The sequence below is a fragment of the Colletotrichum destructivum genome, chromosome 2 (assembly GCF_034447905.1).
Source record: "Colletotrichum destructivum chromosome 2, complete sequence".
In the NCBI taxonomy this organism is placed as follows: Eukaryota; Fungi; Ascomycota; class Sordariomycetes; order Glomerellales; family Glomerellaceae; genus Colletotrichum; species Colletotrichum destructivum.
In genome coordinates, this window is record NC_085897.1 from 4,563,885 (window position 1) to 4,578,423 (window position 14,539).

Here is a 14,539-nt window from a genome sequence, read left to right on the forward strand (position 1 = left end):
CCAACGACATCAAAGACCTCCCCCCCCTGACGGGAAGAAGGCCAGTGTCTAAAAACAATCCAATAGGAAGCATGCTAGACACCGAGACCTCCGATTCCACCATGCTTCCGTTAAATCTACCCCTCTTCCCGGCGATCCGCTGCACGTCATCACCCATCGCCCCCCTCCGGCGGCATCACCATACACCAACAGCACACCGCCTTCGCGAAGTAGCGAGTCGCGAACCAAAAGTGACCGAGGGGAGGCGTAACGCTGGTTGCCGTTCTTCTTCGGACTCGCCCCTCCCCACCCCGCCACCGGGGGCAGAACTGCCTCCCCAATAGTGCCGGAGTGCCGGAGATGGCGAGCTGCGGCCCTGTGTGGCGCTGGGGAGAAGGCGCTTTGGACCAAGGCGGGTGTTGCACTCCTTATTGTCAGAGAACCAAGCAATATGGGGCAAACTTTCCGAGCAGATGGTTCAATCCAAACAAAGTAGGCGTATCATTTGAGCGATGAGGCTCTTTCTGCGAAAATGAGATCTATCAGGTGGAAGAAGGAAAAGAAATGAGAAGGGGAAAAAGGACATCCACAGCAAGAAATGGATTCCTCCACGCTATGCCAGTCTTTCCAAGACATCACCCATCCTGCCCGCCGTTGGATGCGAAATCTAGAGTAGGTATCAATCAAGACAAAGGTGTAACATATTGTTTAAACGCAGCAACAGTAGTAAAAAGCAATGCCGGTCGTCAATCCATCATCATCATTCCATGCTACCGTCCATGGTCCATCGTGTCCGTATGTTCGTCGTGAAACGTCACTGCAAGTGCACGCTGGTATATATCCGCCCCATCGTCTAGGATGCGGACGGCCGAACGCGACGTGTATCGCCACGAGCGGTGTTCGTGCTTAATTCTGAAAACGTATAATGAGTGCCGCTCGGGGGCGGCACAAAAGCCGTGACCTCACCCCCGTTCAAGGGCTGGGGGTCGAATACTCCATGATCTCGATGGAGTAATACGGCAGCTCCTGCGCCAGGGTGCCGCTGTCACAAAAGATAAAGGTGCCCTCGACCTCGCTCTCGGGTTCATCGAGCTCATCGATGCGCGGGGGCGGGGGATCCTGAAACTGTAGGTGGATGAAGCTGCGGCGGTCGCCGACGCGGCGGCGGAGCCTACGAGCACTGGAGCCGACGGCATCCGGGTCGAGGGGCGTCCAGTCCTCGTGGTCTGAGTCGCTGCGCTCAGAGATGGTGCGCTTGCCAATGCTTGAGCCGTGGGACCGGCGCTTGCGCATCCGAAGCTCGCGCTGCGTGCGGACGAACTCGCGGTGCGCCGCCTCGTCCTCGTCCACGTCTTCCTCCGAGTCCTCGTCGGAGGAGCTCGAGAGGCCGCAGTTCAGGTCCCGCATCTTGCGCGTCAGGCCGGGCGGCAGCTCCTTGGGCGCCGGGGCCCGCGAGCGGGAGCGGGCCGAGGCAGGCGAGGAGAAGCCCGAGGGCGCGATGGCGCCCGTGCGGTCTTGGTCCATGGGGTCGAAATCAGACAGTTCTTCGAGGGTAAAATTGGCCTTGGTCGCGGTAGCGATGGCAGCGGCGGTAGAAGCAGCGGTATGGCTTTCATGGAAGGTTTCTTGGGTCGGAGGAGTGACGGCAGATTCGTCTTCCGAATCTGAATCGTCGTCCTCTTCGTCTTCTTCGTCGTCCGATTCCTCTTCGGAATTGCCGTCGACGGCCATAGGAGCGGGTCCCGGGACAAACGTGGGAGTGGACATCGGGGCCGGCATAGGGGCATGCATCGGGGCCGGAGCTCGAGGGTGAAGGCTCATTGGAACATCGTCGTCCACGTCAGTTGACTCGCCGTCATCGTCCGAGTCTTCTTCCTCTTCATCCTCGCTGTCTTCGTCGTCCTCCCCCTCCTCGTCATTCTCGCCGTGGTTAGATATCGCCTGCATGGCCTTGCCCCCCTCAGAGCCGGACTCGGATTCTGACTCGGACTCTGACTCGGAATGTTCCTCGTCTTCATCCGACTCGGAGTCCTCGGACGAGGTGCGAGGCGACAACTGGGCGAAACGGTTCGAGGGCGTGAAGCTGAACTCATGAGGGTTGCCTGTGGGTTGGATGCCAGAGTCTTCCAGCAAAGACGAGCGGCTGGGGTGATGCCATGTCGGTAGATGTCGTGCGGCGTACTTGCGATTGACGACGGGCGCGGCAGTCGTAGGGGTCTGAGGCGGTGAGTTGGGGCTCCCCAGAGGGCCCAGCATCATGCTGGGCGTTGTCGGCCGTGGTTTGCGAGGCATTGACGACAAGACCTGCGATAGGACAATAGGGAAGATCCGCAGAAGCGAGCCACTTGCCGTGCACTATCAGTGGCCAGCGTAATGGTTCGTGGCCCGGCAGTGTTTCCTTGCAGGAATGGTTGATCTTGTCGAGACTGCCTTCGGGTGCAGGACCAGATGTTGTCTCTCTCTTCTTCGGTCTTTCGGGGGGGGGGGGGGGGGGGTTTGGCGGGCAAATGGACAGAGAGATCAGACCAGGTCCGTTCACTATAAGGCAGTAAGTCGATTTAGCTGTTGATGTGATTGATGTGTGTTTATGTATGTTGTAGATGTGTGCACATTCGTGTGTGGAAGATGGTGAGTAGGGTGGCAGTAAGTCAAGGCGTCAACACCCAGAGCAGGAACCTCCGGCAAGGAGAAGAGGAGGATATTCGGCAGCAGATGTAGGTTGTCATGATAGATCTGGCGAGAAATGCGTGATGACTGAGCAGGACACGCGGCGGAGAAGCAATGCAACAATGCAACAACGCAACGGAGGTGGGGGAGGATGACCCTCTGCGGAATGGATGCAAAGTGCCAATGGCGGATGAAGGACTTCTCGAATCCGAATCGAATTTCTAACCCAGTCAATCGGCCGACACTGACAGACGCGAGAGAGCGAGAGTGAGACTGGCAGTGAGACTGAGAATGAGAGTGGAGAGTGGGGAGGAATGTTTCGGGGGAGGATGTGCGGGATCCCGGCAGTGGAGCCAACGAAAACCGGGCGGGCGGTGACGATAGGACGGCCTCTGTCCTGGTGAGTCCTGGGGAGTCCTGGTTGCGACAAGGGGCAGCCTTGAGGAGGGGGGTGGCGGGTGAGAGAGAGAGAAAGTGAGTGAAAGTGAGAGGATTGCAGTGCCGAACGGCTGATGAGAGAGGAGGGCAGCAGTGGTGCAATGTGCACGCGAGGAGAAAAAGCAATGCCGACGTCGACGGAATGGTGGAAGACGCCCGAGACCGTAACTATTTCGCTCTGTTGCGGTATACTGTGGGGTTGGCGTTTTCGGGTGGAATGAACGGCCAGAAGATCGGACGGCCGGGAGGGGTATGCCGCTTTCTGATTCCTGGATTTGAAGTGTGGGATGTCCGGGCTATCGCGAGTGAGCGAGAGGACGTCTCTGTTCGATCGGTTCGACTCGAGGAAGAGAGAGGGCAAGGGCGAGGGCGAGGGCGAGGCCGCTGGGCGTTGGCCGACTCCGTGATAGGTGGGGAGCAGTAGCCGATGGCGCGACTAGACAGTCCGGTCTTGGAGGTGGTTATTATGGCTTGGCTGGCTGGCTGGCTGGGCTGACTGATATAACCCCGTGAGTTCCCACAGACCGCCTGCGTACTGATAAGTCGAACAAGTGGATGGTCAGGTTGGAGGCAGACACATGTCAACGCCGAGAGGAAGGGAGGAGAAGGGGGAAAGGACGAAGAAGGGAATTCCCCATGGTTGTTGTATGGGATGGGGGAGAATTAAGAATCCAGACACAAATGAGTGGGAGAGAAAAAAAACAGAGACGGAAAAAAAAAAGAAGGCATTGCACATGTGCGCTGCAGCTGTGGCCATGTCCTTCCTTCCTTCCTTGCTTGCTCATGCCTCATGCCTCAATCAATGCCTGCAGTGTATGCCTGCCATGTCATGCAGCAATAGACTCGTCAGACGAGCTCGCCCCTCTCTCTCTCTTTCTATCTCAGTGTGATTCTCGGTTCTTCCTACTTAGTAACCCCTGGCTGCAACTCTCATCAGCATCTCCATCTTCCTATCAGAAGCAAAAAAAAAGTACCTTGTGGCACCCCTCCGTCCCCAGCGCTTGGGGATTTTGGCCGTGGGTCTCCTCTTTTGCGCATTCTCGCGGGGGCGCGGGTTGGACTTTGGGCAGCAATGCTCTAGGCCCCCGGTCCAACCCGTTTTGTAGCATCTTGAAAAAAAATCCGCATGTGTGCGCGCACTTGCGGGTACCGCAGCATCGTACTCGACAGGCTGATCTGGACTGGGCTGGGCTGGATTGGGTGTGTAACCAAGGCCGTTGCGTGACGGCGAGATGCAATGCGAGCAAAAGGAAGGGGAAGAGAAAGAGGGGTGATGGAGGGGTGTGTGTGTGTGTGTGTGTGTGTGTGTGGCTGGTTTGCTGCCAGTGACTAGAGCCTTTTTTTCATTTCATTCATCATGGTAACATTTTACGAGTGTTTTAATGGCACAGAGTATCCGTAGATCACGTTGGCTTTCATGATATTGACACCTCATCGTCTGCCGTGGAATGTTTGTTTCCACGCCGCGAGCCAGGTGTCGGCTCGTCCATGGACCACCACCGCCTTGCCGTCTCTCGAGATGCTTCTCGTGGCTCTCAGGGACTGGACGAGGGATATGACCGGTAAAGGCTGCCCATCTCTCGCCTCTTGCCCGAGACAGTGACACAATGCCACGAATTGCAAGAGGAGATCGAGAGGCCAGCCACAGACGGGCGGCCAGCTGTGCCCATTGGGCCAGAGGGCGTTGGCGGCTTAGACGGGAGACTGACTGGAAAGTCGATTGGCGTTGTGTAAGTGAGGCAGAAAGAAGAACAAAAATCGAGAGGGAGGGGCGTGATGCATGATGCATCGGCGTCATGCTCGTGGCCGGGTCGGATTTGTGGAGAAGACTGGCGCCGCACCGCCGTGACAGGAGGAGAAGGAGGAGGAGGAGGCGGTCAGGAATCAGGATGCACACCACCCGCGAATATTCGTTCTGTATCCATACCCGTACTCTCCCATGGCAATTCGTTCCAGAAGCCCAAAAGACGAAGCCGGAAGCAGACTCGAGTAACACGGACGTCAAGGCCCGACGCGAAGCCGCCGGCGATGCGCTTCCGTGATCCTTCAACATCCACGCGAGGAAATCCTTGTCATGACCGTTGGCGACCGTGTCATACGTCCTGGGCCACCACACACACACACACTGCCAGCCTGATGCTGGGCTGGTATTTGAAAAAAAAAAAAAAAGAAAAAAGAAGAAAAAAAAGACTCTCGCAACGAGACCGGGGTGCCATGGGCTGGGCGTCGTTCCCTGCAGCCCAACGCTGACGGCCCCTCTTCTTAGCCTTTGCTCTCATTCCAAGCTGCCAGCTAGTGTTATCTCGTTTCAACCGCAAACGTCAACGAGACCTGCCTGTCCTGCTCGCTCGATGCTCGAATTCGTCATTTTCCTTGACGAAATGTGTCTGCCTACAGCTAACCCCACGAAGCACTCTACTAGAATAACCACGAGAGCGATGTGCATCCATCGCTGGGCTAATAGGAACGGCTCTGGGCCGTGCCTTGACTGAAGAAATACCAAGATGAATGAGCCTCCATCCAAGCACCAACACCACCTCATCTACCATCACCAGCCTGCAACGTATTGTCCCATACATATCAACTGAAGGGGGAAAAAAAGGTGCACCATTCCCCTCCCTCTCGGATTAGGGCATGCCCCTTTCACGTACATAGTACCTGGTCAACCCTATGCACTGCATCGTCAACTCGCGCAAGTGCGCTTCGGGAGGGAAAAGTTCGCGCCAGAGTGGGCGGCCCAAGGTCCCAGGGCCCCCGTTCATCTGCAGGTCCGGCGGGCCTTTCCCGCAGGAAGACGAGCAGCGTCCAACTCCACATGTGGCCTGGCATATGGGTGTTGTTGGTGGTGGTGGTGTGTCGACGGGCCATGTTTGTTCGAGAATCCTTCTCTTTGCGGAAGGACGGGGACCCTCTACCTCTCTCTCTCTCTTTCTCTCTCTGTGTGTCTTGGGTTGAGGCTCTGTCGAAGTGCTCGGCATGTTGGTCGCCGTTGGAGACAGGATGACGGAACGCGTCTCGGGTAGGTCACACTGGGCTGGTGGCTGGGGTATGGCGTTCGACCGTCGGGGAAGAAGAGTCTTGCGAATCGGCCAACACGACTGGATTGTCGTCTTGACCGTTATCCATTTTCTGTCACCGGAGAGCATTTGATCATGGAGAACCGTTTTGGAAGTAATTGAACCCGCCTTTACTGTGTGTTTTCCGTCCCATGCTATGCTGTTCTCCTACCTCAGGAGGCTCTTCAGTCTTGTTGCAAAATAGACGCAACGTCTCCAACATCCAATAATAAGAGGTCGAGTTAGATCTATAGAAAAGAAGGCGCAAAAGGTGGAAAGCAAACCCAATCTCTTTACATAACACATTTGTTTGTTGGAACAGCCAACAGGGTATCACACTTGTTCCAGCAGCGGCGGCAAAGCGTTCAACCATAAACTGGATGTTGCACCTTGCGACCTAGATACACGGGTACATCCTTTCAGACCGATCTTAGGTACCTTGGGAACGGACGCGTTTGCGACCAATCATTGCGGCATCCTGGACCCCCAGCCCCGCACGGAACTTTCCAGCTGCGCGTGTCTCGTCGCAACCTCACACACCACACATCTTCGCCATCTCCATCATCCTTTCCTCTCTCTCTCCCATCTCCGTCAGCCTTTTCTTTCTTCTTTCTATTTAACGCACAAGACGATCTGCGTGCATCAACTGTGGTTAGACCTTGTAAAATCACTGGCAACTTTGTTCCGATTTGTTCCAATCACCCTTCTGTCGAAAAGTGTAGCCTGGGAGCTCCCACGAACCCCCCGATCTCTAAATCCCGACCGTAACTTCGAACGTGACTCCGACCGTGACCACACCCGCAACCGCAACCGAACCCGTAGCAATGAACAACCAGGGCCAGCCTGGCCAGCCAAACCCCATGGCTGGCCAAGCCGTGCCTGGTGCGCGACAGCCGCCCATGTACCGACCCGAGATGATGCGAAACCTCCCGATTCTCAACGATGAAGAGAAGGCCAAATATGAGAGGGGCCTCCGCCAACTGTGGAATCACTATGAGACGCATCCCGAAGAGTCTGCTCAGCATCAGGATGCCAAGAAGAAGATACAGGATTTTACCAAAATGCTGCTCAACAAGCTCCAGCAGAGGAGGATGCAGGTCCAGCAGCAGCAGCAGCAGCAACAACAACAGGCAGCCCAGCAGCAACAACAAAGCCAGCCCGCGCAGCCACCCGCTCCAGTGCAACCTGCCCAGCCGGCACAGCCGCAACCACAACAACAGCAACAGCAACAGCCGGCTGCAGCAGCCAACCCAGGCACTACCGGAGGTGTCACCATCAAGACGGAGCCCAAGACGGAGAACAACAACCCGTCTGCCACCGCAGAGCCTGCCCAAACCCCCACTCCAGCCCCGGCAGCTGTGCCGACTCCCACTGCGCCGCAACAAGCGCCGCAACAAGCGCCCCAGACGACGCAGTTCCCAGACCACATCCTCGCCCATATTAGACAGATGACCTTCAACCCGCCCCAGGGCATCCTCGACAAGGGGCAGGAGAGCGCCGTCCGGTGGTCCAACGACTACAAGGCCAAGTACCTGCGCGCCCTGATGCAGATGGACCAGCAGGGCAATCAGATGAAGAGGATCGACGTGCACATCAAGAACCAGCAGGAGAAGGGCGTGCTCGGTGCCGACGAACAGAAGCAGCTCCAGATCCGAAGAGACCACGCCCAGAAGATGTACAACGAGGCTCACAGCTTTGTCACCAATTTCCGTAAGAGCCAGGAGGCCATCAACAAGGCAAGAGCGGCTGTGGCAGCTGCTGCCGCAGCGGGACAGACGGCGGCAAGCGCGGCAAGTGCGGCCGCGGCAGGTGCGAGTGCGGGTGCAGCAACGTCACGACCTCCTTCCCAGGCTTCGCAACAGCAACAACAACAACAGCAGCAAAATAGCCCGGCCATCGCGACATCTCAGCCTCCTTCAACGCAGTCTGGTGGTGTTCAGGCAAGCCCTGCTCCGACCGCGCAAAGCACCCCCGCTATGCAGAACGCCCAGAACCCCACGACTGCTGTCAACGCTGCCATCGAAGCAGCTAAGAATCAACAGATGACCAACGCCGCCGCTGGTCGAGGCACTCCTCCCCAGCAACAGCAACAGCTGCCTCCCCAACAGGCCCAGCAGCATCAACAACAACAGGCTCAACAGCAAGCCCAACAACAACATCAACAACAACAACAACAACAACAGCAGCAGCAGCAGCTTCAGCAGCAACAGGCTCAGCAGCAGCAACAGCTTCACCAGCAGCAATTCCAGCAACAGCAGGCTCAGCAGCAGGCTCAGCAGCAGGCCCAGCAGCAGGCCCAGCAGCAGGCACAGGCTCAGGCAGCAGCTCAAGCCCAAGCCTCCACTCCCTCGGCCCAGACCCCGACTACTGCTACTCAACCTGCTCAAATACAACCCGGTATGGCGCAAGGCCAGCATCATCCTCCACCTGTCAACACCGCCATTGCTTCCGTTTCTGCAGGTGGGCTTCCTTCGGCAGGCACTCCCACCCAGCGCGTCGCCACTCCCCAGTCGGCTGTTCCCCCCGGTCCCGGTCAAGCTCTCAGCCACTCGGCCGCCGTCTCTCGCGCCAACCAGCGCATGAACTCGCAGACCTCGGCCATGCCCTCTCAGCAGCAGCAGCAGCAGCAGCAGCAACAGCAGCAGCAGGCTACTGGTACTCCTGGCTCCGCCGGCGCTCACGCACAAGGTGTCATGGGATCCGGAGCCGTTCCGCAACAACAGCACGCCCATCCTACCCAACCGACCCAGACGCTACAGTCTAAGCTCCCCATTCCTAAGCAGCTCCCGGAGAAGGCGACTGCTGTTCCTCAGCCCGTCGCCATGGCTGGCGGTGCTGGCGCTGGTCGTCCTACCTACACGGGCGGTGGCGGCATTGCTGGGGGTGTTATGGGACAGCCAGCGATGGCTAAGATCCCCGCCTATGTCCACGAGGCCGAGGGTGATCATGTTCTGAGCAAGAAAAAGCTGGACGAGCTTGTTCGCCAGGTCTGCGGCGGCAACGCTGAGGGCCAGGAGATCAACATGCTGACCCCAGAGGTCGAAGAGGTAAGCAACTCTCAGGCTGGCCTTTCGCTTAGCTCCAATGAAATAACTGACAAAATGCACAGAGCGTCTTGGCCATGGCCGACAGCTTCGTCGACAGTGTCCTCGAGACGGCTTGCCGCAACGCCAAGGAGCGCGGCTCCAAGGTCCTCGAGATCCGCGACATCCAGCTCGTACTCGAGCGCACCTACAACATCCGCGTTCCGGGCTACTCGTCGGATGAGTTGCGCACAGTCCGCAAGATCCAGCCATCCACCGCCTGGATCACCAAGATGAGCGCCATCCAAGCTGCTAAAGTCACGTCTGGCAAGGGCGAGTAGGACCGACCCTCCGACACACCGCAGCCAGCGACGGCTAGAAAGCGCGCCCACGCGAAGCGGGCCTCGGCGAAGGACGTCCAGTCCAACCGGGGAGAGGACGGAGACGCAGATATTGATACGTCTCCGGCGAAATCGAAGACTCGGGCCCCTAAGCCTCGATCGCGCAAGAACCCCGCATCTTCCGCCAAGACGGCACTCGATCAAGCTCTTGCCCCAGCTCAGGCCACCAACCCTTACATGTTGCCGTACGCGCCCAGCGATGGTGGACAAAACAGTGGCTCGACAGTCGCAAGCCATGTCGAGATCAACTTGGTCAAGAAGTAGACAAGCCCTGGCAGCAAGATGAATTTCGGCCAATGAATAAGCAAGGATTGGAATTCGCGGACTTTATCACGGGATAGGTCAGGATGCAGGACAGGGGCGTTTGGTAAGGTCATAGATAGCAGTTGTTCGATGGCATCACAGAAGCCGCGACTGTCATCGAGTCTGGCTCTTAGGTTTTCTATCTTATACCCAAATTGATGCGACACGTCTCTCATTGCAACTCCCGACAAGTGACGTTGTTGTCAGCAGTGTGTTGCGAGCCAGCAAAGAAAGGGTAGGCAAGCTGCCGCTGTCGGCCCGTCAGATTGGGCTGGCAAGCAAGGGAGAGAAGAACTGCCGTCCGCTTTCAGCTGTGGCCTACAAATAAATATGCAAGTGGCGCTGGGTCGAAGGCCTTCACGAGATGAAGACAGACAATCAACATGCAGAGCGCAAACGTTTGATTGAAAATTAAATAAAAGGCAGTCCTGGGAATCTGAATTCATGGGCAAGAAATAGAATCGGGACCGTCATTAGATTTACAGGCTGCATTTACATGGAATTTAGTAAATGGTAGCATTCGAAGCAGACCTGGATAGCCTCTTGAGTGAAAGCTGAGTAATCGTGGAGGGGATCGTTGTGAACAGATTCATAATTCCTACTCAAAGTGCACAATTATACAAAAAAGGCACCGCAGTGCCGCAGCTGGCGGCCTGGCAGGCAGGCAGGCAGCATCGACAACGTCACTCCCACCGCCTGGAACACGTCCCCTCCCTAAGCAATTGGGGGATTTGATCTATGCTTCCCAGCAGCCCCGGCAATCCCACTGGCTAATTGTGCACACGTACTCGGTACCTCCACCGCCACTGCCGCTCATGTGCACGAGGTGGTGCTGAGCGCGTGCCTGACCCACATCAAGGTACCGTGACCTTGTGCCGGTTAGTGTGCTGGGAGAAGTAAGGTGCTTGCCCGCCGCCCTGAGCAGCGAGCAGACGCCAAAGGGCCGGGCCTGAGAGCAGCAAGCAACCTGAGCCTCAGGTATTCAATCTTTGAGAGCTCTCTCCTCCCGTCGTCGAACCTTCCTGCATCACGAGGCAAACAGCCACAACAGCAAACCCACTACCCCCCATTCACATCAACGAAAGCCGACTCCGACAGAGCTCCGATAGTCAAGTTCCCCGTTCAGCTTGATTCTTTTCGAGGCCGTGTCACCTGACATTTCCTTCCGCTTCTCGCCCAACCGACACAGCAACCTGATCCGGGATTCCGCAACCTAGCCAAAGACACCTAATCCGTACCTGCTCCCCGGGCGCGACTCCACGATCGAATCCGATTGCTGTCATCCCGAGCAGCACTCTGTACACTTCCCTTACACACACTCACATACCGCCAACCGGTTGAGCAAACATGCCGGGCAAAACACCCTCGCGCAGCGGGAAGGATCCCCTCGAGAACGGCGTCCCCAACAGCAACAAGGACGCTGAGTCGAAGGACGCCAAGAGCAAGAGTAAGAAGGCGGCGAAGGACGGCGACGAGGAGATGACTGTCGTTGTTCCTCCCTCCAAGAAGGCAGCCGCCATCCCAGCGGATGCCGACGGCGACGTTGCGATGGGCGATGAGAACAATGCAGATGACGCAGAGGTCAAGGTCGACCCTGTGGTGCAGGCTGTGGCAGGTACGTGATGGGACGAGTGATAACACCGGGCATGCGTGTGTCATTCTGCCAAACGGAATACATCACTAACGAGCTTGGCTTCTCCCACAGACATCAAGAGCAATTTCGCTCTGCTAGACCGCGCCGTCGCCCTCTTTGATGCCAGATTCTCCCTCCGAGCGTTGCGGTCCATCTCGACCATCCGCAAGCGCCTGACCCCCGATATCATCGCCCAGGCCATCGTCGAGACCTTCCCAGCGACCGTCACCTCCGGCAACGTTGCCAAGCAGCTCTTGATCGCCGTTGGCCGCGAAAATGTGCCCCTCGGCAAGTCCACCAGCCCCGAGATGGAGGTCGACAGCGAGCCCGCCAAAGCCAAGAATGCCCCGAAGAAGGAGACCAAGGACGTCATCCCGGAGATTGACATCTTCCTCGGCATCCTCATCCAGGTGTACCTCTACGACTCGAGGCAGTTCCAGCGCGGAGCCGACTTCTCCAAGCAGCTTTCGGAACGCATCCACACCCTCAACCGCCGCACATTAGACTCCCTCTCCGCCAAGGTCTACTTCTATTATTCAATGTTCTGCGAGAACCTCGCTCCCCAGGCCCCCTCTTCCCAGTCTCCGATCGTCGCTATCCGGCCGACTCTGCTGGCCGCCCTGCGCACCGCCGTGCTCCGCAAGGACATCGACACGCAAGCTTCGGTCATTGTGCTTCTGCTTCGCAGCTACCTGCTGACGTCCCACATTGCGCAAGCCGATTTGCTCGTTTCCCACACACAGTTCCCCGAGAACGCTGCCAACAACCAGGTCGCCCGCTTCCTGTACTACCTCGGACGCATCCGCGCCATCCAACTCCGATACACCGAGGCACACGAGCACCTCACGGCCGCAACGAGAAAGGCGCCCTCCAGCGCCTGCGCCGTTGGCTTCTCCCAGACGGCCACCAAGCTTCTGTTGGTTGTTGAGCTGCTGATGGGTGACATCCCTGAGCGGTCCACCTTCCGCCAGCCCACTCTGGAGCTTTCCCTGCACCCGTACTTCCTCCTCGTCCAGGCCGTCCGCGTCGGCAAGGTCCAGAACTTTGAGACAATCATTGCGGATCACGCCGACACCTTCCGCCGGGATGGCACCTACAGCCTGATTCTGCGTCTGCGCCAGAACGTCATCAAGACGGGTATCCGCATGATGTCTCTCTCGTACTCTCGCATCTCGCTCCGCGACATCTGCATCCGCCTCGACCTCGGTAGCGAAGAGTCGGCCGAGTACATCGTCGCCAAGGCCATTCGCGATGGAGTTATCGAGGCTACCCTCGACCGCGAGCATGGTTACATGAAGAGCAAGGAGGTCGGCGATGTCTATGCTACGCGGGAGCCCGGCGAAGCCTTCCACGACAGAATCCGCGCGTGCTTGGCTCTGCACGACGAAAGTGTCAAGGTAAGCTGAACCCAACACATTACCACATTCTCTGAAACTCGACTAACAACACCACCCACAGGCTATGCGTTTCCCCATGAACCAACACCGCCTCGAGTTGAAGAACGCCCAGGAAGCGCGCGAGCGCGAGCGCGAGATGGCCAAGGAGATACAGGACGGTGATTTGGATGAGGACGACCTCGGCGGCGACTTTGAGGGAATGTAACAACGCTTATCGATACTTTTTCTGCTGTGTTACCAACAACAGTTTTGCCGATGCCCGACCGGCCTGCGTTACAACCTCGAACAAGTGGCCTGGAAACACGGCGGGACTGCTTGATCTTGGGATTTTCGATGAAGGGGCGGCGCTGGGAGGGGAAAGGGGCCTTTGGCAAATGATTCCGGGCGTGTGATAGACATCTTTTTCTTCCTTACGCGGGGCACGCATGCTGTGGTGTTTTACCAGTTGGCAGCGAGGAATTGGGATCCCCGCCATCCTAGGAGAGAGGATGGGGAGGCGGGGATTCTGTGATGGCGGGGCGTGTACGTCTGAGTTGAGCCAGGCCGCAGTCACATACGGCCCTGTGTACTAGATAACGCAAGACTTGGAGGGGGTTGCCCGATTCAGTATTGCTATTCTTCCGACTCCTGAGGTGCGTTTGTGAATGATATCTGATTGCTCTAATATTGATCCAGAGGAGTGAGTCCTGTGGGCTCAAGTGGTCGACGGGACGCACGACTGGTCTACGGAGGCTGCTCGCAGCCCGTTGTAGCGTTCAGGCTCCTGACGTTGGAAGACAGACAATACTGTCATCGTCGTTGAGCTGTTCCAGTGAGGGCGACCAAAACAATAGGGCGGCAACTGACCACCATACCGTCCCAACGGCGATTGAAGTCGGTGTTCTATTGGACGTCACTGTTGCTCATTACCCGGTTTACTACAGGTTCAAAGTAACATTCAATATCCTACTTCCAGCCCAAGAGGCCCCTGTCTCTCTTCTTCTCACATATCGACCCTAGGGAACACTGTCCAGGGGGTCCGTTGTTCTGGCCTTCATGCTCCTCTCCCCATCCTCGGCCAGCAAGACCGCCGCCGCGAACACCAGCACGTAGGTGTTGAAGACATGCACCCAGACCCTCTCGACGGGTCCTCCGCCGCGACGGTGGGACAGCAGCAGGCAGGCGTCGGCGATGCCCGTGCCGGCCCAGGAGAGCAGGACGACGCCGAAGGCGCGGCGGCAGCGCGGCAGCAGCAGCTTCAGGGCCCAGACGCCGAGGCCGGCGCCGAGGTTGCGGGCGCCGACGGCAGCGAAGAAGACAGCGGCGTCGGGCGTCGCGCCGGGGACGCCGAAGACGCGGGCCATGGCGGCGGGGGAGAGGAGGCCGTGGAGGCCGGTGCCGAGCATGGCGGTGCCGATTACGGCAATGAGAATGTCGATGCCGCGCATATTGGGCGGTTCGTGTTTGGTTTTGCCATCGGAGACGGGCGTACTGGTATCAGAGACGGGTATGGTGAGGAGGGTTGCAGGTTTTTGGTTTTGGGATATAGAGGGACGGGGCATGTTAAGAAGAGGTAAGATCACGCCGAGTGAATCGGTAAGATATCTGGCAGTCCAGCGTTCTCATATAGAGAGTGCTCTGTCTATCCCCGTGAAGCCGTGTG

At 57.6% G+C, this 14,539-nt stretch overlaps 3 protein-coding genes across 3 annotated transcripts; 2 read left to right on the top strand and 1 right to left on the bottom strand.

Annotated features, from left to right (window-relative positions):
* Positions 1-318: 318 nt before the first annotated feature.
* CDEST_03582 (uncharacterized protein) lies at positions 319-3,796 on the bottom strand. Its single transcript, XM_062919741.1, has one exon. It carries the CDS (start codon positions 2,269-2,271, stop codon positions 952-954), a length of 1,320 nt encoding a protein of 439 aa, XP_062775792.1. The 5' UTR covers positions 2,272-3,796; the 3' UTR covers positions 319-951.
* A 2,895-nt stretch (positions 3,797-6,691) lies between these two features.
* Positions 6,692-10,097, top strand: CDEST_03583 (Putative transcription initiation factor TFIID subunit 12 domain, histone-fold). Its single transcript, XM_062919742.1, has 2 exons — positions 6,692-9,187; positions 9,250-10,097. The coding sequence occupies exons 1-2, from the start codon at positions 6,965-6,967 to the stop codon at positions 9,502-9,504; spliced, it is 2,478 nt and encodes an 825-aa protein (XP_062775793.1). The 5' UTR covers positions 6,692-6,964; the 3' UTR covers positions 9,505-10,097.
* Positions 10,098-10,828: 731 nt separating this feature from the next.
* Positions 10,829-13,574, top strand: CDEST_03584 (Putative proteasome component (PCI) domain, 26S proteasome regulatory subunit). The gene is made up of 3 exons (XM_062919743.1): positions 10,829-11,482; positions 11,573-12,897; positions 12,959-13,574. The coding sequence occupies exons 1-3, from the start codon at positions 11,215-11,217 to the stop codon at positions 13,100-13,102; spliced, it is 1,737 nt and encodes a 578-aa protein (XP_062775794.1). The 5' UTR covers positions 10,829-11,214; the 3' UTR covers positions 13,103-13,574.
* Positions 13,575-14,539: the final 965 nt, after the last annotated feature.

Excerpts from the sequence above, each read along its gene's own strand:
- CDEST_03584 (XM_062919743.1), top strand. The coding sequence starts at position 11,215 with ATGCCGGGCAAAACACCCTCGCGCAGCGGGAAGGATCCCCTCGAGAAC. Across the intron at positions 11,483-11,572 it reads TGTGGTGCAGGCTGTGGCAG|ACATCAAGAGCAATTTCGCT; the intron begins GTACGTGATGGG and ends CTTCTCCCACAG. Across the intron at positions 12,898-12,958 it reads TGCACGACGAAAGTGTCAAG|GCTATGCGTTTCCCCATGAA; the intron begins GTAAGCTGAACC and ends CACCACCCACAG.
- CDEST_03582 (XM_062919741.1), bottom strand. The coding sequence starts at position 2,271 with ATGCCTCGCAAACCACGGCCGACAACGCCCAGCATGATGCTGGGCCCT.
- CDEST_03583 (XM_062919742.1), top strand. The coding sequence starts at position 6,965 with ATGAACAACCAGGGCCAGCCTGGCCAGCCAAACCCCATGGCTGGCCAA. Across the intron at positions 9,188-9,249 it reads TGACCCCAGAGGTCGAAGAG|AGCGTCTTGGCCATGGCCGA; the intron begins GTAAGCAACTCT and ends CAAAATGCACAG.